The 25,655-nt window shown below is 40.4% G+C and overlaps 1 protein-coding gene across 12 annotated transcripts in view; it reads left to right on the top strand.

Annotated features, from left to right (window-relative positions):
* The window catches only part of PTPRM (protein tyrosine phosphatase receptor type M), a 690,156-nt gene that overhangs the window by 260,569 nt on the left and 403,932 nt on the right, over positions 1-25,655 (top strand). For all 12 annotated transcript variants that reach the window (XM_034762641.1, XM_034762634.1, XM_034762636.1 and 9 more), the window contains exons 4-5: positions 2,632-2,710; positions 7,844-7,959. In XM_034762641.1, coding sequence (XP_034618532.1) covers positions 2,632-2,710; positions 7,844-7,959 — 195 coding nt within the window. The remainder of the gene's footprint in view (positions 1-2,631; positions 2,711-7,843; positions 7,960-25,655) is intronic.

Here is a 25,655-nt window from a genome sequence, read left to right as displayed (position 1 = left end):
GAAACACAGATACATCATGTCTTTCCCCCCCCACCCCACCCCAGGCAGTTGTACCAGAGCATAAAGCTCTGAGTTCTATGCCCGACTCTGCTGCTGGATGACCTTGGGGAAGTCCGTTCCCCTCTCTATGCCTTCATTGCCCCATCTGTAAAATGAGGATGATAATTACCTCCTTTGCTAAAGCACTTTGAGATCTTTGTATGCAAAGTGAACATAAGGATGGCCATACTGGGTCAGACCAAAGGTCCATCCAGCCCAGTATCCTGTCTACCAACAGTGGCCAATGCCAGGTGCCCCAGAAGGAGTGAACCTAACAGGTAATCATCAAGTGATCTCTCTCCTGCCATCCATCTCCACCCTCTGACAAACAGAGGCTAGGGACACCATTCCTTCACCATCCTGGCTAATAGCCATTAATGGACTTAACCTCCATGAATTTATCTAGTTCTCTTTTAAACCCTGTTATAGTCCTCCCCAGGCAAGGAGTTCCACAGGTTGACTGTGCGCTGTGTGAAAAAGAACTTCCTTTTATTTGTTTTAAACCTGCTACCCATTAATTTCATTTGGTGGCCCCTAGTTCTTATATTATGGGAACAAGTAAATAGGTTTTCCTTATTCACTTTCTCCACACCACTCATGATTTTATAGACCTCTATCATATTCCCCCTTAGTCTCCTCTTTTCCATGTGCTATAAAAGAGTTGGATACTACTACTCTTTTGCATTGTTTTCTTCAAAAGATTTCTCGAAGGATAGTTTTGGTGGTGGTGGAACCAATTTTGTGTTTGTAGGACACTGTTTCCTTGAAACTTTAAATGGGCTTGCACTGGATACTGTAGGAAACAGTAGGAGCCTATAGCAACCTGTACAACTCACTTTATCAAATGGAATTGTGTGAGGTATAAGTGAGGGCAGAATTTGGCCTTAGTTTAGAATTGGATATTAAGGGTCATTAGCTGTAACTGAAGAATATTCTTACGTATATTTTTTTTTAGCAAAAATTGTTTTATGGAGTTTTAAACTGTCAGTCTTTCTCTTTTGGCCATGGTAAGTTTTTGTTGTTGTTTGGACCCACAAGGAGAATTCAGAAGAACATGCTGAGATTTTAGTTTGGACAGAAGGAGACTGGTTCAGTGTCCAGAGGTAGATTTGTTATAAAGATGATGGACCTCTGCCCAACGAGACCCCCATCAAAAAGGGGGAGAAGTAGCAGGAGCACCAAGTGAGCAAGACACCAAAGGAGCAGTTACAGAGGTAGGAGAGGGCAGAGCCAAGAAAGCCCAGAGTTGACAGGATTTCAAGAAGAGGAGTATGGTCAACAGTGTCAAAGGAAGCTAGCGGGTCACGAAGGAAGAGGATGGAATAAAAGTCCTTATATTTGTCCAGGAAGAGTTCATTAGGGACCTTGGTGAGAGTTGTTTAGTGGAGTGTAGGAAAAAGAAGCCACATTTGTGGACTGGGGGTCCCAAATGGAATTATATGAGAGGAGTTTAAGGCTGCTATTCATTCAGTTAGTATAGAGATGAAGGGCAGAAAGAAGGTGGAGTGAAACTTTTACTGGGAGTTGCGACTAAAGCTGGGTTTTTTTAAGATGGGACAAACCAATTCATGTATCTATTGTGAGGACAAAGAATGATGAAGAATACTGTCACCTCAAGATTTTATTTTAAATTCATGATCCTTGATTTTATAGTGTTTATTCAACAGCAGAAAACCCATTATCTTGTTTTAATATTATACTAGCTCCATATTGTCATTGTGACATATTGCATTCTGTATTGGACTCTTGTCATTTAAACCATTGCAGCAAAGGAACATGGTACACTTGTGTCTTTATGCAACTTCTCCAAGGTCAAATATAGAGTGTACCTGTGAAATGTCTTCCAAACTTTTTTTTGTATGTTTCTTGAGCACAGTAGAGAAAAACAATTAGGGATAAATTTCCAAAGAAAAGCAGGATTAAAAAATAGCAGGATTTGAGCATGCATCTCCTGTATATTACTTTGAAAAAGTACCCATTAATGCCATTGGCATATTTTTTTCCTGTTCCGCATAAACAGACTTGAGTTGTTCAAAGCAAGGGCTGCCAAAGTTTGGAGACGTTTACTTTTGAATGCTCTTAATTCAGCTGACAAGAGCAGTCCATTTATCTTGTGACCTATTTATAGCCATCAAACAAACTGTAGCCAATAGATCTGCTTTACTTAACGTAGTACAGTAGGTGGAAGATTAAGAGCATGTCTAATGCACTCATGAAAATAGCCATGCATATGTCTGATACAGTTCACTACAGAAATGTGGCTATACCGTGTAATTGTCATGTATTAAATATAAACAGGTTTGCAATATAAAAGGCAGAAAATGAAAAGTTAATCTGACTGCCTTGTAGATCCAATAGCTTTTGGAGTCTCTTTAGTGTGTTGTTTAACCCAGTGGGGAATAACATTGTGAAAATGCGGTTTATGTTCTAGTCCTAAATTATTTGAAAGATGCATTCTTGGCTTTTTGTTATGAGGTCTCAACATACTATTTAAATACATACTTAGTTGTCTTATTTTACCATAGTAATTTAATGGATGTAAGAGACTTTATTTCCACTGTGTAATTACAGAGTTCTCTCTTCACTTCTCAGGTTATTTTTGAAGTGGTCACTTCAGGTCATCAAGGATACCTGGCTATTGATGAGGTGAAGGTTTTAGGACATCCGTGCAGTAAGTGCATATATGTAATTTTGTAACAGTCTTTCTAAAATGTATTTGAGACATTATTCCAATATATGTCAAAAGCAAAGGAAACAGGAAATGTCAATAACAATTCCAGTGTTACAAAAATTTGTTGACTATCGAGCAACCATTGTAAGCATTAAGGTGCTGCACATTATAGCTGTAGAGATGATTGCTTAGTCAAGTTTTGTACAGTACCTAACATGATGGGACTCTCAATCCCTGATTGGGGCCTCTATCTGCTACTCCAGTACAAATAATAATAACGCTGACCCATGCCAACCCCACTCATCAAAGATCACAGATTGAGGCTGCAGGTAAAGTAGCAAAGAACTAAACACGTGTGATTTCCTTTAGACCTTTTCAACCAGAACATTTAACTGGCTATGTGTCTGTTGCTATGTTATGCAACACTACATAATATACTTTCCACAGCACTGTTATTTGGGTCCATAGCTTAAAGTTCTGCACATTTTTATTTGTTTAAAATGCGTTTCCTATAATATTTTCCACCAGCTTACAGGTTTATAGTCCATACTTTTACGTAAGTGTTTAAAGAAAAGTGGCACTGTAAGAGTATTAGAAATAAAATGCTTTATATGTAGCAATTTGTCATGGCTTTCAACAAACTGCCCAAGTAAAATAAAATTATTTAGAATTGTTAAAGCTTATTAAATTCAACTAATAAAAATGTATTAATATTTAATCTTCTGAACTGAAGATTGTAACCTATTATTGTGCATAAGGTTGATAGGGTGGGGGACTGCATGTAATTGGCAAATACTATCCCTGAAAGTATTCCTAATGGTTTGTAAACAGGCATTGTCATTTAAAATAAACTGTAGTTTATTGTTGAATATTGGAGTGCCTCATAAAAATGGTTTTAGTGTTTAGTGGCAGGAAGACCTAGAAACATCTTGAAATGTGGAGATGGCTATACAGAATCAGCAGCTCTCTTATTTCTGATTCACTTAGTTGTAATAAACGTAGAAGGTTCTCAAGCTGCTTGTACAGTATTTGTGCTTAAACTGCATTTTGAATTTGTATCTGTAATTCAAATAGGCTAAGTGATATTTTGTCATGTTAATAATTTTGCCTGCAAAATATTTGAGTTTTGATCTGTGCGTTTATAGTGATCAATCCTCAAAGCATGCATGTACTTCTTATTAAAGCAGAGAGCAGAATACACCCCCCGCCCAGTGTCCAATGTACTAGCATAACCAATGAAACTCGTGTTGAAACTTAATTACTTTAATGAAACAATTCTTTAGTAAAGTAATTAATTTAGGCTATGAAGAATTCATTATAAACATCGAAACCATTATGGTGTATACTAGAAAGTTAAAAATACTGTGTTAGAATTGTTAGTGTGTAAATTTTTTGCAAAACACATAATGCTATTCATAAACTATACCAAGTTTTACAATGTTGCTGCCAAAATAAATAAACTCAGAGTAATTATCTTAAAATTTTTAAACAAAAAAAGGAGAATGATAGAAGTTAGAGGTGGAAATATAGTTAATAGGTAGTCATGTAGATCATGACCTGATTGCATTTTATGTGGGCAAACAGAGGACAGTCCCAATCAGTAAATATGTATATATTTGATGCTTCAAAGGGAGTAATTTCCCAAAGCTGAGGAAAATTGAGTGAAATGGATTGAGTGGAAAAATATACGCAGAAAATATGAATGAAAATTGGAGTTTTTTAAGGATTTGTATTAGATAGCCAAAAAGCTGTGATTCTCCAATCAATAAGAGGACAGCTTTAGCAAAAAACCCATCCTGGTTCAATGATGAAAGGAAGGCAGCAATTAGAAATTCAAGCAATATATCACAAACCAGAAAAAAGAGGAAATTAAATAGCAATCAATATAAATATAAAGTTATGGTGGGTAGAAAGTTGAGAAGGAAGGCTAAAGACAACAGAGGAAAAAATCAATTTTCTAACAGGGTTATGGAGAAAAAGGAGGAGGTTTTTAAGTACACCTCTACCCTGATATAATGTTACCCGATATAACACGAATTTGGAGATAACGTGGTAAAGCAGTGCTCCGGGGGGGCGGGGCTGCGCACTCCGGCAGATCAAAGCAACTTCGATATAACACGGTTTCACCTATAATGCGGTAAGATTTTTTGGCTCCCGAGGACAGCGTTATATTGGGGTAGAGGTATATATTAGGAATAAATGAAGCCCTAGTAATGGGATAAGCCCATTACTATTTGAGATGATAAAATTGTTAATGGGGCAGAAAAAGGCAGAAGTGTTCAAAAATAGATCTGTTCTGTATTTGGAAAGAAGCAGGATGATGTACTGGTATCACATGAGGACAATAAAATACTTTCCAGTCAATTAGTAACCAAGAAGAATGTTAAACAACAGCTATTAGGGATAAATATTTTAAATCAGCAGGTCCCAGTAACTAGCACCCAAGACTCCTAAACGAGCTGGCTAAGATAATCTCTGGCCACAGCCCTCTGCCCAAAAGAAGCTCTCTTTCTCTCTCTCTCCGCTTCTTCCCAGAACCACACTGATCAGTGCTTTTCTGGTCCTGGTTGCCTCTGACACACATGACTCCACCTATCAATCTCCCTATACTTGCAGTCAGTCACAGAGAAACTACCGGCCACTTAGCCTGACATCAATCCTGGTCAAAATAATGGAAAAGCTGGTATAAAATTCCAATAATAAAGAATTAAATGACAGGATAATAATTTAATGCCAGTCAATGTTGTTTTATGGAAAATAACTCTTGTCAAACAAACCTGATTTCATTCTTTGAGGAGATAACAAGTTTGGTTGGAAAAGGTAACTTTGTAGACTTAATACACAGCAAATTCTGCTTATTAGCAATCCTGATATTAGCAACTTCTGGTTAGTGGCAACATTTTGCTGGGAATATTTGCCCAGTGTTAATGGGATTCAGATATTGGCAATGGTAGGCCGCTTACTAACAACTTTTTATGAGACAGGCCCCAGCTGCATGCAGATTTACAAGGCTGCAGGTGGGGAAGGAAGTATTGAGATTTCCCTGGCTGCAACCTCACAAACCTGCCTGTGGTTGGTGCTCAGCTATCCCAGCACTTCTTTCTGAGGCTGCCACCCAGCAGGCCTGCCTGCACACAGGAGATAAGAGGCTGTGGGCAAGGCAGTAGAGAGGAGGAGGGTTGCAGCCTGGATGTCAGAGCTGCACAGTGCCTCTCCCTGCACTCTCCAGCTTGCACCCTGCCATGGAACGGCAATCAGTGAAGGAAGGGCTGGGATGTGCTGAGCCCCAGTTCCCAGAGAGCATGGGGAGAGGTACAGCCCCAAGAGGCCCCCAGGACTCTGCTCCCTGTAGAAAGCCCTGGTTGCAGCCTAGCCTCCCCACTGCTTCTCTGCCTTCAGGCAGGTTTGCTGGGCTGCAGCAGCCTAGAAAGGCATGTCCCAGCGCTTCCTTTCCTGACTGCTTCCTCGCAAACCTGCCTTCTGCTTATTAGCAGTAGCAGAGGCAGTAGCTAGGCTGACAAAAGAATTCTTCGGTCAAACTAGCGCTGTCTACACTGGGGGTAGGTTGGGATAGCTATGTCTCTCGGGCATGGATTTTTCTCACCTCTGAGCAATGCATAATTACTGTACACCAATGTGAAAATCCAATGTAGACTAGGCCTACGTCTTTTCCTTTGAACTCCCTTCTCCACGCCTGACATTGGCTGCAAGTTAATGGGCCAGGGTCAAATGGGTCTAAAGGCTCTCTTTAATTCTCTCCTTGCCAGTGTGGAGCCTAGCTGCCCCGTTAGTCCCCTCATTGCTAGTGTGGTGCCTATCTGGTTCTTTATTGAGTCTGGTTTTAAAGGGACGAGGTTCCACCACTTGCTTATGAGACAAGTACTTGAATCCCGCACCACTGAAGTCAATGGGAATTTTCCCATTGACTAGAATGGGAGCAGGATCAAATCCCTATTATGAAGTCTAATAGCTTTTTCCACAGACATTTTTCATAGTATTCATCCAAAATTTCTCCCCGTTATTGTATAATCCCTTGTGCTGACATCTAAACAATTGTTCCTCTTGAATTAATATAGATCTTTTTTATATCCCCTGTTATGCTTATGATTACCCAAGTTATGCCTACAAAGTTCTTTTAATTTTTTTTTTTAAGTCGTCACCTTAATGTTGTTCATCTGGTAGGTCTCTTCAGTTTGGTGAACTATTTCTAGTACTGAGGTGGCTATAACTGAAAGCAGTATTCTAGGCCTAGTTCAGCTACCACAGTAGTCAATGGAAAGATTCCTCTTGATTTCTTTGGGAGCTGGATTGTTTGGAACTATTGTCTTTCTCAGAGAGAATACTATCTCTAATTTCTGATATTTTTTTTCTTCAGTGCAATTGACTTTTTCTAGTAAAAACAAAAAACAATATACTACGTGTACCTAGTTAGGTGAAATTGAGATAATTCTTCTTTGTATAGATGTCTTACTGAAAGAGTATTTACAGACACGTTGCTTTTCAGTTATTGGGGGTGTTCTCCCAGCCTAAACTGGAAATAAGTATCAGCATGCAGCAGCTATTGTGTTTTGTTTTCCTCCGATATTCTTCAGAAGAGCTGTCTTTAAAGAATATAGCTCTTCTTGGTGGAAATGTTATGCTAGAACTGTAGCATACCAAACAATCATGCTAAAATGCATTATCTACACACATTGTATCTAGTTAAAAGGAAAAAGTAGTTTCCTTGACAACATAATTTAACTTTTTACTGTTCTTGTCTAGTTGTTAGTAGAAATAGCTAATATGTTTTTGTTCAAAACATCAATTAGATTTCAGTATAATCTTTATTAATATAGAAGTGTTAATACAAGAGGGCCGCTGAGCTAAGATAATTTGCACAGCAGGAACAATAAGATAGCACCCTTCTCTTTTGTTGTATCCCAGATACATGCAAAATGGAACGAAGCTCACTTAACAGTCTATAGTATCTTCTACAATTAGAATCAGATAAAACACTGGCTAGCACTTTTTTTTTTCTCCAATGTAAATTTATTACTGGAACACTTTAAAACTGTATATATTTAATAAACTAGTATGAGTCCATCCCAGTCACACTGTGTGTTAATAACTCTATCCTTTTTTCTCGTCCATCAGCCAAAACCCCCCATTTCCTGCGTCTTCAGAGTGTGGAAGTCAATGCTGGACAGTTTGCCACTTTTCAGTGCACTGCCAATGGTAAAACGAATTCAGGTGACCGGCTATGGTTACAGGTAACTTACTTATTTTCTTTCACAGTACAATGGGATTTTTTTTTTTTTTGAAAGTATGATTGTCTTCCCAAGGAGTGGCACAAGAGGAGAAATAATAACTTAATCTCCTATCTCATCAAGACTAGCCTAATGGATTTGATAATGGATTTGAACCTTTCCATGGTATTTGTTCTTTTGCAGTATCTGATATTTCCTCATACGTCAATTATGAGTGGTGAACATAGCATGAGAAAAACGATGGTAGCTCTGTTACCACTGTGTGGTAATTAAGGGTAAATGCTCACTTTTTCCATAGTGACAGCTGTGCCTTTTGTCAGCAGCTGCTGTGACTGACCTAGCTGTAAGTGGTGGTGATGGTGTGCATCTATTAATCAGAATGCTCTATAGCGCTGCCTATATCCAATAGAGGATGCCCTATGTTAAAACAGAATTGCTTTGCATAGATTCATATATTTTAAGGCCTGAAAGTACCATTATGGTTATTTAGTCTGACCGTCTGCATATCATGGGCCATAGAACCTCATCTCAGTAAACTCCGCATCAGGACCATAACTTCTGTTTGATTTATAGTGTATCTTTTAGAAAGATATCCAATCTTGACTTAAATTGTGGACTTTCTCCTAACTTTGCTTTCAATCCAACCAGCCTTCTCTATTTGTATGTATAAACCTACATCAAACAAAAGTGTTCTACGCTTGATCCCTTTCTCTCCCACTGGGTATTCTGAAGCTAGCTGTCTGCATGATGCCATACCTCCAGAATTTTCCCTTTTCTGCTTCACACATCAGTCTGGATTTGAACCTTGAAGTGGGGAAACACCAAAAATCTAAGTTACCTGAAGTCATAATGGCAACAGTGACACTCTGAGAACTTGAGTGCTAGAGGGAAAAGACTGTGTCTGAGATAATCAGATAAAATTGCAAGATGGGGTAGGGAAAATTAAAGTTATAATCGATGGAGGGGAGAGAGATAAACTTTGTTTTTTGGGGGGGGTTGTCACCAAACAATTTCAGGCCCTTTATGATGTGTATCTTTAATTTATGATAAATTACCAAGTGTGTAGGGATTTCAGAAACATTTAAAATGTGTGGGATGTGGTAAAAAAGGTAAAACAATCTCCTTGGAAGAGGTTTTACTTGTGAGTAAATGGCCAATCATCCACTATACCCACAAAAAGCCTGATCTGATACCCAGAGAAACCAGTGGAGGGGGCAGCCTTTTCATTGACTTGAGTGGGTGTTGACTCAAGCCCAAAAGGAGCAAAATCCAAACTAGAGGCAGGGTCCCTTGACACTAATTCTGTGGCAGAAACCCTTTTAATTCTGTGGGAATATGTATCAAGTTAATTGGTTTTGTATTTCTGTCGGAGTGGATCAGAGATTCTTCCTTCTGAACAATACTCATGCTTCTAGGGCTTGAGCTCCAGCCCCAAGAGCTATGTGATTACATCAGAATCTCAGCTTGCATTACACACACAAAATTAAATCTAACCCTTCTTGTTGTGGTGAGAAGTTTGAAAGGGTTACCTGACTATAACTGATGCAATAATGTCGACCTCAGTCTGCAGACAGGTTTCAGAGTGGTAGCCGTGTTAGTCTGTATCAGCAGAAACAGCGAGGCATCCTTGTGGCACCCTAGAGACTAACAAATTTATTTGGGCATAAGCTTTCGTGGGCTAGAGAGACTGCAGCAATATCCCTGAGAGCTGTGAACATCCCCATTGAACAGTACGGAGGTTTAAGTCCAAAATTCCACTGCTCTGGGGGGGACGTCTAGCACGCCTGCACACATACACATTAGCGTGGCCATCTGGTGACTACATTTTACCATTTAAATGTACAGGCTTCATTAGTCCTTGCCATTGGAGGGAGGTTTCTGCATACTATACTCACCCAACTAGTACGCAGAACCCTCCCTCCAATGGCATGGACTAATGAAGCCTGCACATTTAAATTATAAAATGTAATGAAGGTGTGAAAATATTAGCAGGTGGTCACCTTAATGCATATCCAAACAGAGGACTGTATGTGTAGCAGGAGGAAAGTGTAGCAGGTCCAGCTCCCAAAAACAAGCAGATAAACCCCAGCCATTGGGGTGAGTACACAGGGCCTTCCTCCCCAGCCATCCTGCCGAGGACTATGGGGCACTTTTGGGCTTGAAGAAGGGACCTAATGCTACTACACCAGTCTTCTTGGGGCTATGGTGGGTACAGGGCCATGGAGTGAAGCCACTAGGACATTGTACTTCGGTGTGCTTAGGCCCCAGTTTGCCTCAATCCAGCTCTGTGTACTTTGCAATCTGTACCGGACAGAGCACTGACTGGTACCCACAACTCATTGGCTTGGCCCCTGACTGCCATTTTCTCCCTCTGACACATATGTTGTATGAGCTGGGATGGTCCTGATGAACTAGGAGACCTGTTGTTCATGGCTTTGCCTCAGTGAAAGCAGCACAGGAAGAGGAAGCAATAGCCAGGTCTGGCAGGGCAGAAAAAAACAAAATATTGGGCACCTGGTTGCAGCAAAATGGCAGATTCTAAGGCCAAAAATGGAATTCTGTGACAGTTGGGCAAAACAGACAAAAACATTCTAACTCTTGTTAGAGAGAATATAGTTTGACAAAAACATTCCCATAGAGCTCTACAATGGGTTGCTATTATCATAGTTGATGCTGATTGTACATTATCTGACAGAACAATTAATTTAATTTAGCTATCTGACTGTAAAATATCCTTCATTGCAACAGTATACTTTTGTTGTAATGCTTATCAGTCCTTAGGTTTGTCCCATGTTCTACGGCTCACACTTTCATATTTTCCTTTAAATACAGTAGAGTGTTTTTTTTTTTTTTTTTACCAACGTTCAGACTGCAATGGTGAATTAATTACTGCCATTTTCTTTAAGGCCCTGACCTTGTAGAAATGTGTGCACATGCTCAACTTTATGCTGTGAATTTCCTAATTGAGTCAGTGAAACCAGTCAATGGGTGGAATTTTGCCATTTACTTCAGATGGGCTGGGATTTCACCCCATACCTCTGCATAAAGTTGGGCATGTGCAGTCTTTGCAAGATTGGAGCTCAGTTCTTTATTATTTTACTTTGTCATAATCATAATTTCCATTCAATAAAATAGCATGGACTATTAATTGCACTGTGGTAAATCTAGAGTAACTTTACTGAGTTCAGTAAAGACACTCCTGATTTAAATCAGGTAACAGAGATAAGAATTTGTCTCCATATCCAGGATAAGAAAACATAGTTCTTCTGCCTCTTATTTTTGAATGTCCACTTTTCATTCAAAGTGATGCATGTCATTTAGCCTCAGCGTAATGAAAACTGCAGTTCCTTGCTGTTGACAGATCAGGAATTGTGTAAATTCCAAATGCATTTTTGTATCTGAACTTTACAAAGTTGACAGGAATTTCTGGAACGTTTGGATTAAATTTTTGTGCTTACCTGCGAGCTTCCACCATTGCAGACCTATCTGCTGCTACATATAATAACTATGAGCCAAATGCAGTTCCAGTTCTGGGAGGCTGCTAAGATGTTTGCTATGTCATCGGATTTTTCAGGTTCCAAATTCTTAAATAGTTAAGTATATTTATCATAGTTCTGTTTTTCTACCACCACAAGGTAGAAGGTCCCAAGTCTGTTACTCAACTGCCACTATTTAACTCATTATTGTGACAAACATTTTTAGATATTTTGAGTTTGAAAGCCAGTATATGAAAGCTGATTCCACTTTTGCCTTGTGGTATAGGAATGCACAAGGTGATTTGCTTAAGTAAGAAGCAGTCCACACCTTTATCCCAAACGTTTTGTATGAGATTTAAATGTAATTTTAATTTAATTAAAGATTATTCTTTTTTCCTACTTAGCTCTGGCCAGAACTGAAAGTACTGCAGTACCACAAGAAAAGCCATAAATTCTGCAAGAGCAGCCTGACTTGACTTGGGCAGTACCAAACATTTAATGAAATAACTTGCTTTCCAGCACTGTGATTTCCCTCCCGTCCCCGAATCAGTAGGCTAGGGTAAGATTCAGACAAACATCTACAGTGAAATCTTGGTCCCATTGAAGTTGATAGGAGTATTGTCATTGACTTCAATAGGGCTGAGATTTCACCCCTGTACTTTTCCCTACTTATCCAAAATGTCTTAATGGGGGTCAACATGCATGTGGACACAGGAGATCCAGTGGATATAGTGTATTTAGATTTTCAGAAAGCCTTTGACAAGGTCCCTCACCAAAGGCTCTTAAGCAAAATAAGCAGTCATGGGATAAGAGGGAAGTTTCTCTCATGGATTGGTAACTGGTTAAAAGATAGGAAACAAAGGATAGGAATAAATGGTCAGTTTTCAGAATGGAGAGAGGTAAATAGGGATGTCACCCAGGGATCTGTACTGAGCCCAGTCCTATTTAACATATTCATAAGCAATTGGAAAAAGGGGTTGTCATAACTATAAAGGGAAGGGTAACAGCTGTCCTGTGTACAGTACTATAAAATCCCTCCTGGCCAGAGACTCCAAAATCCTTTTCCCTGTAAAGGGTTAAGAAGCTCAGGTAACCTGGCTGGCATCTGACCCAAAGGACCAATAAGGGGAAAAGATACTTTCAAATCTTGGGGGGGGGGGGGGGGAAGGCTTTTGTTTGTGCTCTTTGTTTGGAAGGTCGTTCGCTCTTGGGACTGAGAGGGACCAGACATCAATCCAGGTTCTCCCCATCTTTCTAAACAAGTCTCTCCTATTTCAAACTTGTAAGTAAAAAGCCAGGCAAGGCGTCTTAGTTTTACTTTGTTTTCTCAACTTGTAAATGTACCTTTTACTAGAGTGTTTCTTTGTTTGCTGTACTTTGAACCTCAGACTAGAGGGGAGTTCTCTGAGCTCTTTAAGTTTGATTACCCTGTAAAGTTATTTTCCATACTGATTTTACAGAGATGATTTTTACCTTTTTCTTTAATTAAAAGCCTTCTTTTTAAGAACCTGATTGATTTTTTCCTTGTTTTTAGATCCAAGGGGTTTGGATCTGTATTCACCAGGAGTTGGTGGGAGGAAGGAGGGGAATGGTTAATTTCTCCTTGTTTTAAGATCCAAGGGGTTTGGATCTGTATTCACCAGGGAATTGGTGAAAGGTTTCTCAAGGCTTCCCAGGGAAGGGAATTCGCTTGAGATGGTGGCAGGGGACCAGAGCTAAGCTGGTAGTTAAGCTTAGAAGTCTTCATGCAGGCCCCCACATTTTGTACCCTAAAGTTCAAAGTGGGGATACAGTCTTGACAGGGGTAAACAGTGAGGTGGCAAAATTTGCAGATGATACAAAACTACTCAAGATAGTTAAGTCCCAGGCAGACTGCGAAGAGCTCATAGACTCATAGACTTTAAGGTCAGAAGGGACCATTATGATCATCTGGTCTGACCCCCTGCATGCTGCAGGCCGCAAGACCCTTCCCTGGAATCTACCGTTGAAGTCCCCAAACCTGTGTTTTAGTGACTTCAATCGGCTGAGACCCTCCTGCTAGTGATCCCTGCCCCATGCTGCGGAGGAAGGCGAAAAACCTCCAGAGGCTCAGCCAATCTGCCCTGGAGGAAAATTCCTTCCCGACCCCAAATATGGCGATCAGTAATACCCCGAGCATATAGGCAAGAGTCTCTAGCCTGACCCTTGTTGGCCATTATGCTATTCATGTACCATTGCTTGGTTTTCCTTGGCTACTATGTTTTATCATTAAACCATTCCCTCCATAAACTTATCCAACTTAATCTTAAAACCAGACAGGTCCGTCGCCCCCACCGTTTCCCTCGGAAGGCCGTTCCAATATTTCACCCCTCTGACGGTCAGAAACCTTCGTCTAATTTCAAGCCTAAACTTCCCCCCGGCCAGTTTGTATCCATTCGTTCTCGTGTCCACATTAGTACTAAGCTGGAATAATTCCTCTCCCTCCCTTGTATTTATCCCTCTGATATATTTAAAGATAGCAATCATATCCCCCCTCAGCCTTCGCTTTGTCAGACTAAACAACCCAAGCTCCTCTAATCTCTTTTCATACGACAGGTTTTCCATTCCTCTGATCATCTTAGTCGCCCTTCTCTGCACCCGTTCCAGTTTGAGTTCATCTTTTTTAAACATTGGAGACCAGAACTGCACACAGTACTCCAAATGAGGTCTCACCAGCGCCTTATACAACGGAAGCAGGACCTCCCTATCCCTACTAGATATACCTCGCCTAATACATCCCAAGACCGCATTGGCTTTTTTCACCGCCACGTCACATTGTCGACTCATAGTCATCCTGCGATCCACAAGGACCCCTAGGTCCTTCTCCTCTTCCGTTACTTCTAACCAATGCGTCCCCATCTTGTAACTAAAATTGTTGTTATTCATCCCCAAGTGCATCACCTTACACTTTTTACTATTAAATTTCATCCTATTTCTGATACTCCAATTCACAAGCTCATTCAAGTCTCCCTGCAGAATATCCCTATCCTCCTCCGAGTTTGCAACTCCTCCCACCTTCGTATCATCCGCAAACTTTATCAGCCCACTCTTGCAGTCGGTCCCGAGGTCAGTTATAAATAGATTAAATAAGATGGGTCCCAAAACCGAACCTTGAGGCACTCCACTAGTAACCTCCCTCCAACCCGACAATTCACCCTTTAATACGACCCGCTGCATTCTCCCCATTAACCAATTCCTTATCCACCTCTGGATTTTCATATCGATCCCCATGTTTTTCATTTTAACCAATAATTCCTCATGGGGTACTGTATCAAACGCTTTACTGAAATCCAGGTATATTAGGTCCACCGCATTTCCCTTATCTACTAAGTCCGTTACTTTCTCAAAGAAGGAGATCAGATTCGTTTGGCACGATCTGCCCTTTGTAAAACCATGCTGTAATTTATCGCATTTGCCATTAACCTCAAGGTCCTCAACTAGTTTCTCTTTCAGAATCTTCTCCAGCACCTTGCACACTACTGATGTTAAACTAACAGGCCTATAGTTACCCGGGTCACTTTTTTTCCCTTTCTTGAAAATAGGAACCACATTGGCTATTCTCCAGTCTAATGGGACCACCCCCGAGTTTACAGATTCATTAAATATAGTCGCTAATGGGCCTGCTATTTCCCGCGCCAATTCCTTCAATATTCTCGGATGAAGATCGTCCGGTCCACCCGACTTAGTCCCATTAAGGCGTTCTAGTTTGGTTTCTACCTCGGATGCGGTAATCCCCCATCCTGTATGCCCCTCTGTAACGGTGCTAGTATCCCTAATACCTTCATTGGCCTCATTAAACACCGATGCAAAATATTCATTGAGATATTGCGCCATGCCTAGATTATCTTTAATCTCCTCTCCGGCTATAGTCTTCAGCGGTCCCACTTCTTCTTTCTTTGCTTTCTTCCTATTTATATGGCTGTAAAACCTCTTACTATTGCTTTTAATTCCCCTCGCTAAGTCGAACTCTTCCTGGCCTTTGGCCTTTCTCACTCTATCTCTACATTCTCTGACTTCACTAAGGTAAGTTTCCTTACTGATCCCTCCTCTCTTCCACTCTTTGTACGCTTTCTGTTTTTTCCTAATCGCCCCTTTCAGCCGGTCGCTCATCCAGCTCGGTCTAAGTCTCTTGCTTAGTAATCTTTTTCCCTTTTTGGGGATACAGGCCTCTGACAGCTCTTGCATCTTTAACTTAAAGTAATCCCAGGCTTCTTCTGCCTTTAGGTCCCTTAATACGTTTGCCCAATCCACTTCCCTTACCAGTCCCCTTAATTTGTTAATATTGGCCTTTTTAAAATTATAAACCCTAGTCTTTGACTTAATTCTGGTACTCCTTCCATTTAGTTTAAACCGAATTAGCTCATGATCACTGGAGCCCAAGTTGTCCCCCACTACCACTTCCTCAACAAAGTCCTCACTACTTACCAGAATCAAATCTAAAATGGCCTCCCCCCTCGTCGGCTCAGCTACCACTTGATAAAGGAATTGATCAGCAAGCACATCTAGGAACATCTGAGCCCTATTATTGCTACTAGCGTTTGTTCCCCAATCTATATCCAGGAAGTTAAAGTCCCCCATAATTACACAGTTTCTATTAGTATTTACCTCCCTTAATACATTAAACAGTTCCTTATCCATATCCTGGGTCGATCCCGGCGGTCTATAGCACACCCCAAGCACTATCCCCGGAGAGGCTCTAGTAGTCCTTTTACCTTGCTTGATTATCGCCCAGACGGACTCCGTGTTATCTATTCCATCCACTATTATTTCTTTACAGCTTATTTCACTATTGACATACAATGCCACCCCCCCACCTTTACCTTTATCCCGGTCTTTCCTAAACAGCGCATACCCCTCCATACCTGCGTTCCAGTCGTGACTGCCATTCCACCACGTTTCAGTTATTCCTACGATATCCTACAAAAGGATCTCTCAAAACTAGGTGACTGGGCAACAAAATGGCAGATGAAATTTAATGTTGTTAAATGCAAAGTAATGCACATTGGAAAACATAATCTTAACAATACATGTACAATGATGGGGTCTAAGTTAGCTGTTACCAGTTAAGAAAGAGATCTTGGAATCATTGTGGATTGTTCTCTGCTGCTGCACATTGAGAGGATGATTTTAATCAAAAAAGCAAACAGAATGTTGGGAATCATCAAGAAAGGGATAGATAAGACAGAAAATATAATATTGCCTCTATATAAATCCATGGTACGCCCACACCTTGAATACTGTGTGCAGTCGCCCCATCTCAAAAAAGATATATTGGAATTGGAAAAGGTTCAGAAAAGGACAACAAAAATGATTAGGGGTATAGAACGGCTTCCGTATGAGGAGAGATTAATAAGACTGGGACTTTTCAGCTTGGAAAAGAGGTGGCTAAGGGGGGGAGATGATAGAGGTCTATAAAATCATGAGTGGTATAGAGAAAGTAAATAAGGAAGTGTTATTTACTCCTTCTCCTAATACAGGAACAAGGGGCCACCAAATGAAATTAATAGGTAGCAGGTTTAAAACAAACACAAGAAAGTATTTTTTCACACAACGCACTGTCAACCTCTGGAACTCCTTTCTAGAGGGTGTTGTGAAGGCCAATACTATAATGGGGTTCAAAAGGGCGCTAGATAGATTCATGGAAGATAGGTCCATCAATGTCTATTAGCCAGGATGGGCAGGAATGGTGTCCCTAGCCTCTGTTTGCCAGAAGTTGGGATTGGGTGACAGGGCATGGATCACTTTATGAAAACCTGTCTGTTCATTCCCTTTGGGGCACCTGCCATTGGCCACTGTCAGAAGACCGGATACTGGGCTTGCTGGACCTTTGGTCTGACCCAGTATGGCCGTTCTTATGTTCTTAATAATGTTCACTCATTGCTAGGGTTCAGAGGTAGGATTCACGAGGGGAAATGATGAGTTGCAATACTTAGCACCTGACTGAGGAATTCCTAACTCTGAATTAGGTGCCCAGGCTCCCTATACAATATATGGAGAGAGTTAGGCCCCAAAAATGGGATTTACAAAAGCCAGCGTGCTAGGCACTGAGACGCTGAATTTACCCAATAGGAAATGCCAAGGAGAGCCCTAAGTCCTGCCCCTAAAAAGGAGTCCGGTGCCTAAATCTGGACTGGAAGGAGATGCCTATCCACACTTGGATTCAGATCCACGAGCCCTCTCCTGGAGTTGGGCACCTAAGCCAGGTCAGTTGTTTTCAAGAAAAATGGAGGCGGAGGGGCTGCTTACTTATTAGCTTTAACCCAGTGGTCAGGGCACTCGCACGGGTTGTGTGAGACCTGTCTTCAATTCTTTCTTCTGTCCGTTGTGGAGGGGGGATTTGAACTTGTCTCCTAACTGGTGGGCGATAGGGTGTTCTGGGATGGGTCTTGCACAGTCTAATCTATTGAAGCTGTTCCAGTGTGTAAATAATTAAATATCCATTGGAGCAGGGTCCAGAACCAGTCTCTCCCATAACTCATTGGAGTGCCCCAACCACAGGGCTGTAGAGTCATTCTAATTTTCTTTTTGGCCCAGTAGCTGTGGATCAGTTCCAACAAAAGAGTTTGAGAGAGAATATCAAAGAATATTCCACAGTTCAGTGGTTAAGGGAATTCCCCAGGGTTGGGATAAGACCCAATTCTCTACATCTGGCAGAGGGGAGAATTGAACCCATGGCAGAGCCCTACCCTCTGGGATAAAACAGAGGCAGCACCTCTGAACATGCCTACCATATCTGGCCAAACAGGTGAGAAAGATTGGGGAAATGTCTTATTTGTGAATCCAGCTGAGGCTTAGATATAAGTTAAGTGTGAAGCTGCCGGGTGGTGTCAAGACTGAGGTGGCTGTTTGAACTCTTGGCTGCCAAAGTGTAGACCTCTTGGGGAATTCAGTGGCAGAAACTTAGACTCTAAAGACGTTCAGCACTTACAGGGTTAGGCAGCAGCCACGCAGGGGGTTTGGCACTTTAGGGTATGTCTACACTGCAATGTAAGCCCAGTGTTAATGGAACATGAGTTAACATGCCCTGGCTTAACCTAGGGATTGCATGTCTATAGTCGTTTGTAACCGCAGGTTATGAAGTGTTGAACCCTGAGTCCTAACCTGAGGCTTCAGAGTCTGCACTGTGTAGTGTGGGCCAAGTCCAGCCACCCATATCCCAGGCTTCCTAAAATGTGGCCACTCTAGACCTTTGTTCATGGTACAGTGTAGGAAAACTTGACTGTCCAGAGGACAAAGAAAGTTGGCCTGTAGAATTGTGGAATACTTTTGGCGCACTCCCAGAGTATAAGTCCAATGGAGCTGTGTCTACAGTGCAAAGTAATAAGGCTTGAACCCTGGGTCCTCGCTTGACTCAGGCTTGGACCCTCCACTCCTATAGGATCCTGGGTACGAGCCCTAGGCTAGCAAAATTTGTCTGTAGACAGAAGGGAGGTTAGGCTTGAGCCTGAGTTTGTACCCCGGGTGTATATTACTGTGTAGATGTACCCTATGCCCCCCTTGTGACTTGCTCTCTGAGTTGTATTTTCCACTGCTCCTGTTCCGGATTAGTATAATTTTGCCCGTCTTAATTGTCTTGGATTCTTTCTTTTTTGGGGGGGTAGAGAGGAGGGCTGAGGGGATGCAGTGATCTTCTTTCAAAATAGGGATTATATGTATCTTGTTCTCCATGTACTATTTTTGTTTGTTTTCTGAGTCAGTTTGTTCTCCTTGGCTTTGCTCAGTAGTTGCTATCAGCTACACTGATTGTCTCCATTTAAAGGTCAGCAAGGCTTTAAAGTACAGTACTCCAGTAAAATTCCTGGAGAACACCAGTTCCCTTTAAAGTACACCTTGTTGATATGGGGTTTTATATTTTAGATGTGAAGGTGAGGAGAAACCTGGTGGTCTAGATGGTGCCAACATTTTTCATTCCATATTAATTACATTGTCTGAAAGATAGGCTGTGGCCATCAGGTGACAAATACCCAATTCACAGATAAGAAATTACTGGTTTTGGCATTATGACTATGTACTGAAAACAGAAAAACTACTTACCAAAACATTTGAAATTGAGAGCCATATCCTCAGCAGGTGTAAGGTGTAGAGAGCTTTGCTGAAGTCCATTGTAAATTGATAACTGAAGTAGTTACTATTCATGCTCTTAATTTTTTATGGGTTATTTGAAAACATTCATAATACGAACATTATAAGAATTGTACAAATCTTATATCAACTGTTCTGGAGAACTGTCTTGAGATATTTTAAAGCACTTACTTCCACCCACAGTAGAAAAAATGTTTTCTTTAAAATTTCCATTAGGATGTCTCATATGGAGATAGAAATTCACATCACATAATGCCATTCAACCCCACATAAAACCATGCATGCCTATTATAGCAGTGTGTGGGAAAATGCATATAGAACTCTCGTTAGCTGATATGTGGGTTGCACACCCAATTGTCCCTGCACCATGCTATAAGTTTCCTTGATACAACTATCACATCACGGATAGTAAATTATCTCCACAGCTTGTGAATTCATATCTATCTCTGTTCACTGACTATTCAGCGGCTTTCCATAAGACTTTATAGTAATAGGCTGCCACTTGTGTAACAGCATTGATTGTGAAACAGAATAACATACATTGCCTTTTTTTTGTGAAAATGTAGGGCATTGTCGGAAAGCAAATGATGCCCATTTAGTTTTTTAAATATTAATGCACCTGCAATTGTAGGGTTAAGTTGAGGCACCATTTACATATTTTGGGGTTAGCCATTGTTGAAGAACATTGGATTTGCTTTCAAAACACTTGCAGTAACCATCACCCGATGTTTCAAAGAAAGGGGGACAAAAAGCAATTCATGTAATCAATTGTGCAATGATTTACATGAAGGAAAAAATACTCATCCTGACCCCTTTAGAAAATCATCATGTAGCCTGAAGCACAAGACTTTACCTGCTGTGAATGCAATTGTGAAGATAAATTATGAGTAACAGAGCCAATATAACCTCAGGTTAAAGTCAAATGAAGGAAATTGTGAATTTAATATATTCATGAATATATGGAACCATATCCAAGTTCTAATTGTTTTTCTTCTGTTGTCACCAGTATTTAGTTAAAAAAGTCATTGGCTAGATCATATGCACTATGAATTAAATATCCTCATTAGCTGATGCATTGAACGTAAACTCACCACAAAAGTAAATCTGATGACACTAATGAAGGAATGTTTATGATTAGCAGATGTGTCCCATCTGCTTACATTTTCTTTGTCACATCTGTGGCAAACACAGGTTATTGCTAGTATGTGACTAGTTTTTCTTTTGTACTGAAATAATAAACAAAAATGTGATTCTTATGCATTCCATATGAAATTTTTTGTTTTTAAACCATTCTTTTTCAAAAGTGCAAACTTCAAGAATTAGCACCAATATTGAGTTAGATATATGTGTGTAAAGCAGTAGGAAAGTCAAAAGAAAGGAGATAGGGTGTCGAAAGGAAGACAACATACATTTTTTTCTTTTTCCTCTGCTAAGGTATATTTCTAGACTGAGGCAACATTTCACAATGGGGAAGAAATGAAAATGCAAATAGATGACAGTGAATCAAAAAACAAAGTACAAGTAGCCTTGGCAACATCTTTTGAAAAGTCCATATTATTATTATTATTTAGTAAATTGCCAGAAGAAATACCAGTCCTTATTGAGGGTGACGGTTGGGAGTGATGGGGGTTGGGGGGAATTTTAGAAAATAGCTAACATTTGATGCAATCTAGCCCTTCTAAAGGCATCCTTCTGCTTTCCAGAGCTACTTTTGAGATAGAAATATAAATTTTAACTTGCAAGAATGAATTAGCAGCAAGCACAAAAGGGGCTGGACTTAATCAGAGCCAAATAAATCACTACCCTCTAATCCCACCTTGTAGTCAAACAGTGATAACTCATAGAAATTTAGGTCTGGAAGTGACCTTGAGAGTTCATCTAGTCCAGTGGTTCTCAAACTTTTCCAGTCATGTCCCCCTTACCAGTAACAGAATCTGCCTGTGCCCTGTCCCCGTTACTGCATAGCCAAGGCTCCGTCAACAGTGGGCTGGAGGTGGAGCTGGGGGTAGAACTGGGGAATAGGGGAGGAGCTGGTCTGGGGGCAGAGAGGGAATGAGGTCCGCACCGAGCAGGGGGCGGAGTGGAGCGGCATCTGGGGGCAGAGCTGGTCTTGGGGGTGGAGAGGGAGTGAGGTGGAGCTTGTCAGGGGACTGAATGGGGTTGGAGGTGGAGCTTGTCTGGGGGCGGAGCGGGGCTGGAAGTGTGGCACTCCCTCCCTGCTCCCCCCCCCCATGGGTGTGCCCTCCTGAACATGCATCTGCAGACATGCCAAAAAGACCCGCGAAAAAAACATGGAAATTGGACTTGTTTTTGGCATAATTGGCTTGTGAGTTGCTTGTTGGCTACTTTTTTGCTTGTAGGTTGTTGCTTGTTGGTTTCTGCTCCAAAGAATGGGGGTGCTAGAGCTCTTCAAAGAAAAGGTCACCAGAATGTTTTATCGTGGACATAACGATGTATTTTCCCATCGCCTCGTTCTTGGAAATGGCTGAAATCCCACACCCCTCAAAAATAAAATTAAATAAAATCAGTATGAGGCAGACACCTGGCATGGAAAATTCTTATCCTCCTGGCAAATTACTAAATGGTGTGTGTGGGGGAATATATATGAATATATCCCGGTGCAGTACACCAGTAGAAGAAGCAGCCACTAGTTAAATTTTCACAAGCATTATGTACCATTCAAGTTCTGTATTTTTAGTCCTACTCAGAACTTTTTGAAACTTTCATCCATATAGTTGAAATTTTCCTGGATCAGTCTGGAGACATCTAAGCAAAACAGGTTCAACCATTTTATGAGTACTAGGTGAGTGGAACAACACCATTTCCCCTATTTATAAATAAAAACTTGTGCAACCTTTTTGAACAGTTTCGTAACCCAAATGGGTGGCGACTTTGCATAGGAGGTAGTCATAAGTGAGAAGTTCTTTTGAAAATTTTAGTAAAAAAAAAAAAAAAGTTGTTTTGATCAAATTTGATTTGTGTGCGGCACAGTTTTTTCTTTTCTGCTCATAAAGCACTTAATCTTACAAAGTGCTGAGGACTCTTGCCTTGATCCAGCAAACTTTTCTGGATTGGGATCAGATTGCTTTCAGGATCCAAGCCCAAAATGTGCAGGTAAGGAAGGATATGCAGTGCATTGGGTGTCAGCTAACTTTGCTGCGTCCCTGAAAACATAGTGAATTCGTGTGTATGGCCAGAGTTTTTGTGTGTGGTCATTGCCTTTGTCGGCGTGCATGGTAAATTTTCATAGGTTCCGTTGACTTCAGTGGAGCCAAGGCGATGCGTGTCCGTTGAGGATTTTGCCCAGAGTATATCCATTGCATGATTTCTGATTTCTTTCTCTTGTCTGTTGTTCAAAAGACATGCAGTGATTCCACTGTTTTAGGAACCTCTGGAGCCATGTAGAAGTGGGGAAAGCTTGGGCCTAAGTGAATAAAAAAAAAGAGTGGAAATCTTCAAATTTTCTCTCTTTAAGCCTGATACTTAATGTTATTTCAATTCAATTTTTGTAGTTTATTCCCTCTCTTTTTTCAACGGGTTATTCTATAAGGTCTGTGTTTCTTGCATCCCATATGTTTTTCTATTGGCATCGTTAACTGCATAGTATTCTTACTGTATAATGAAAAAAATAGCTTGTTTACATTTGGATAATAGAATAACTTGCATGTAAATTAACACAATGCTACTGTGTAGTGATTATCTTTTAAAATGCAGTGGTATTTAAAATCAGTATTCAGGTGCTGTTACATTTTCTAGCATAGCTGATAGGAAATAAGTATTTCATAGGGTTTTTTGTGTTTGTGTGTGGGGGGGAATTTAAGTAGATGGTTTGTTGCCTTTTCTCTCCCAATTTTAACCTGACTATCCTGCTGTTAATTCCTATTTGTGCCACTGCTGAGTGCTTTTACACCCTCTATTTCTTATTTAGTTTCTGTGTCAGACACAGAGGGGGAGAAAAGGAAATGCTTAGCAATCAGAGCAAAAGGGAAAGATCAGCAAAGCAGAGGGGATAGGCTTGGCTATCAATGAAGACTGACCTATTAAACCTTCGATCATGTTCAAGTTTCAGCAATTTATGTGGGAGAATAGAAAATAGCTAGGAAAGTGTCAGAAATAGAAAGGCCTTTGTTAGTGCGGAGGCTACAGAGCTCTACTGAAACTGAAGTGACAATGTAAAAAGGAAAAGTCACTTTCCTCATGATTGGTGAAAGTGAACCAAATAAGAACGATGAACAGGTATTTATAACGTATTTATAGTCCAATGTATTTTATTACCTGTATATTCTTATTCCTCACTCAATTTTATTTTATGTTTCAATAATATCAGCAGTCACATGTAATATTCTCATATTAGTTTTTTGGTTTATATTAATGCAAACTATGCTTGAGATTTTAAATGCACAAATTAAATGTGGTCAGATTACTTTCTCTGTTGAAAGTAATGCATTTTCCAGTTCTCTGTCCCCTCCAAGCCAAAGAGAGGTATAAAATAGAGCAATGTAGCGGATCAAACACTTATATTAACATTATTCAAACTTTGTGTGCTTTTTTAATATATTCATATGTATACTCAGTCACAAATTGAAATTGCATGTCTGTTTTCAGAATATGTGCAATTGTTGAAACACTGGTAGTTTTATTTTTTTCACTATGTTGAGCTCTGAATGCAAGCATCTATATAGATTTGCTGAAACGCTGCACCTCAATAGAGTATATTTAAAAATAAATGAAAAGTCACATGCACTTGGCATAACTTTCAAATACTTATAAAGTTACTTTTAAACATAATTGTTAAAGTCAGAAACTTATCCTTTGTTGAAGACTAGTGGGTGCTGTCCTTGTCTGATGGAAGTCCTGTAATTATTCACAAAAGCTAATGCATGGACAGCAGCAATGCAGGTTTCAATATGGTACCTTACCAATGTACCCAAACCTTTACCTGAGTCTTACCAAGAGGAAAATCCAGTCTGTGTTTCATTTAGTGTCTATCTTCTCTACCAAGACCCTTGGCAACAGAATCATTTTTTTTTTCAGTTTTGAATGAGAGATTTATGAGATACTTGTGCATTAGGTATGCGATTCACCCTAGCTCATTTCATAGAAGCTACTAAATAATTCTCAGTAACAAAGTTTAGTCACTAACAGTTTGAGCTCTGGAGTTAGGGCCTAATCTAGTGCCCAATGAGCCAAATTTTGAGTCATTGATTCTCAACAATCTGAGTCTGAAACAGTAAAAATAAGCCACCTTGAATAATCCACAAACAGTTTTGAAAAATTTCTTTATATATTTATTCTTCATCCATGGTTGATGTTGACGCTAATAACATTGGGGCAGTTATAATACAGTAAATTCACCCTCTGTGGTCTTTCAGCCAAGTTCTAAACTACAAAAGGATATCCACCCGGCCGCAGCCCCACTCACCTTGCTTCTGGTTGGAGTTCCAGTGCAGGCCCCCTGCCAGACAGGGTCCAGGCCTCCGACCCTGTTCAGTCCTACCAGCCGCCAGCTCCACTCACTTCAGCTGCCAATCTGGGGTTCCAGCCTGTTAACAACTGATCACTCAGAAGCCGGTGTGCAGCTTAAAGTATCCAAATAGGTGTCAGACATTGGAAAACTCAGCAAGGAAAAGCAAGGGCAAGGATCACACTAAACTGATAAGATCTGTATTTTAATTTAATTAAAGCTTCTGAAACATTTTGAAAACCTTGTTTACTTTACATATATCAGTAGTTTGGTTATATATTATAGACTTATAGAGAGACCTTCTAAAAAACGTTAAAATGTATCACTGGCACGTGAAGCCTTAAATTAGAGTGAATAAATGAAGATTCGGCACACCACTGCTGAAAGGTTGCCGACCCCTGCACTACACAGTGACCAAACAAGGAGATGAATGTCTGCTATCTCCTGCTTGAAAGGAACCTGTTTAAGACATGTCACCTCTTTGTTACTTGCCTTAACTTCAAGGCTTTGAGAACATAATTTCCAGTATAGATACATAACTTCTTAAATATTATCTGTATATACACATCAAAATGATTATGACGACCACTGGGCTACTGGCTGTTGGTAGAGAACTTACATGCCACCCTTTGGTGAACTAAGTAACTAACTAAGACCTA

This window comes from Trachemys scripta, chromosome 2 (assembly GCF_013100865.1).
Source record: "Trachemys scripta elegans isolate TJP31775 chromosome 2, CAS_Tse_1.0, whole genome shotgun sequence".
In the NCBI taxonomy this organism is placed as follows: domain Eukaryota; kingdom Metazoa; phylum Chordata; order Testudines; family Emydidae; genus Trachemys; species Trachemys scripta.
The sequence above is the reverse complement of the archived record's forward strand: the minus strand, read 5'-3'. Positions and strand labels throughout refer to the sequence as shown.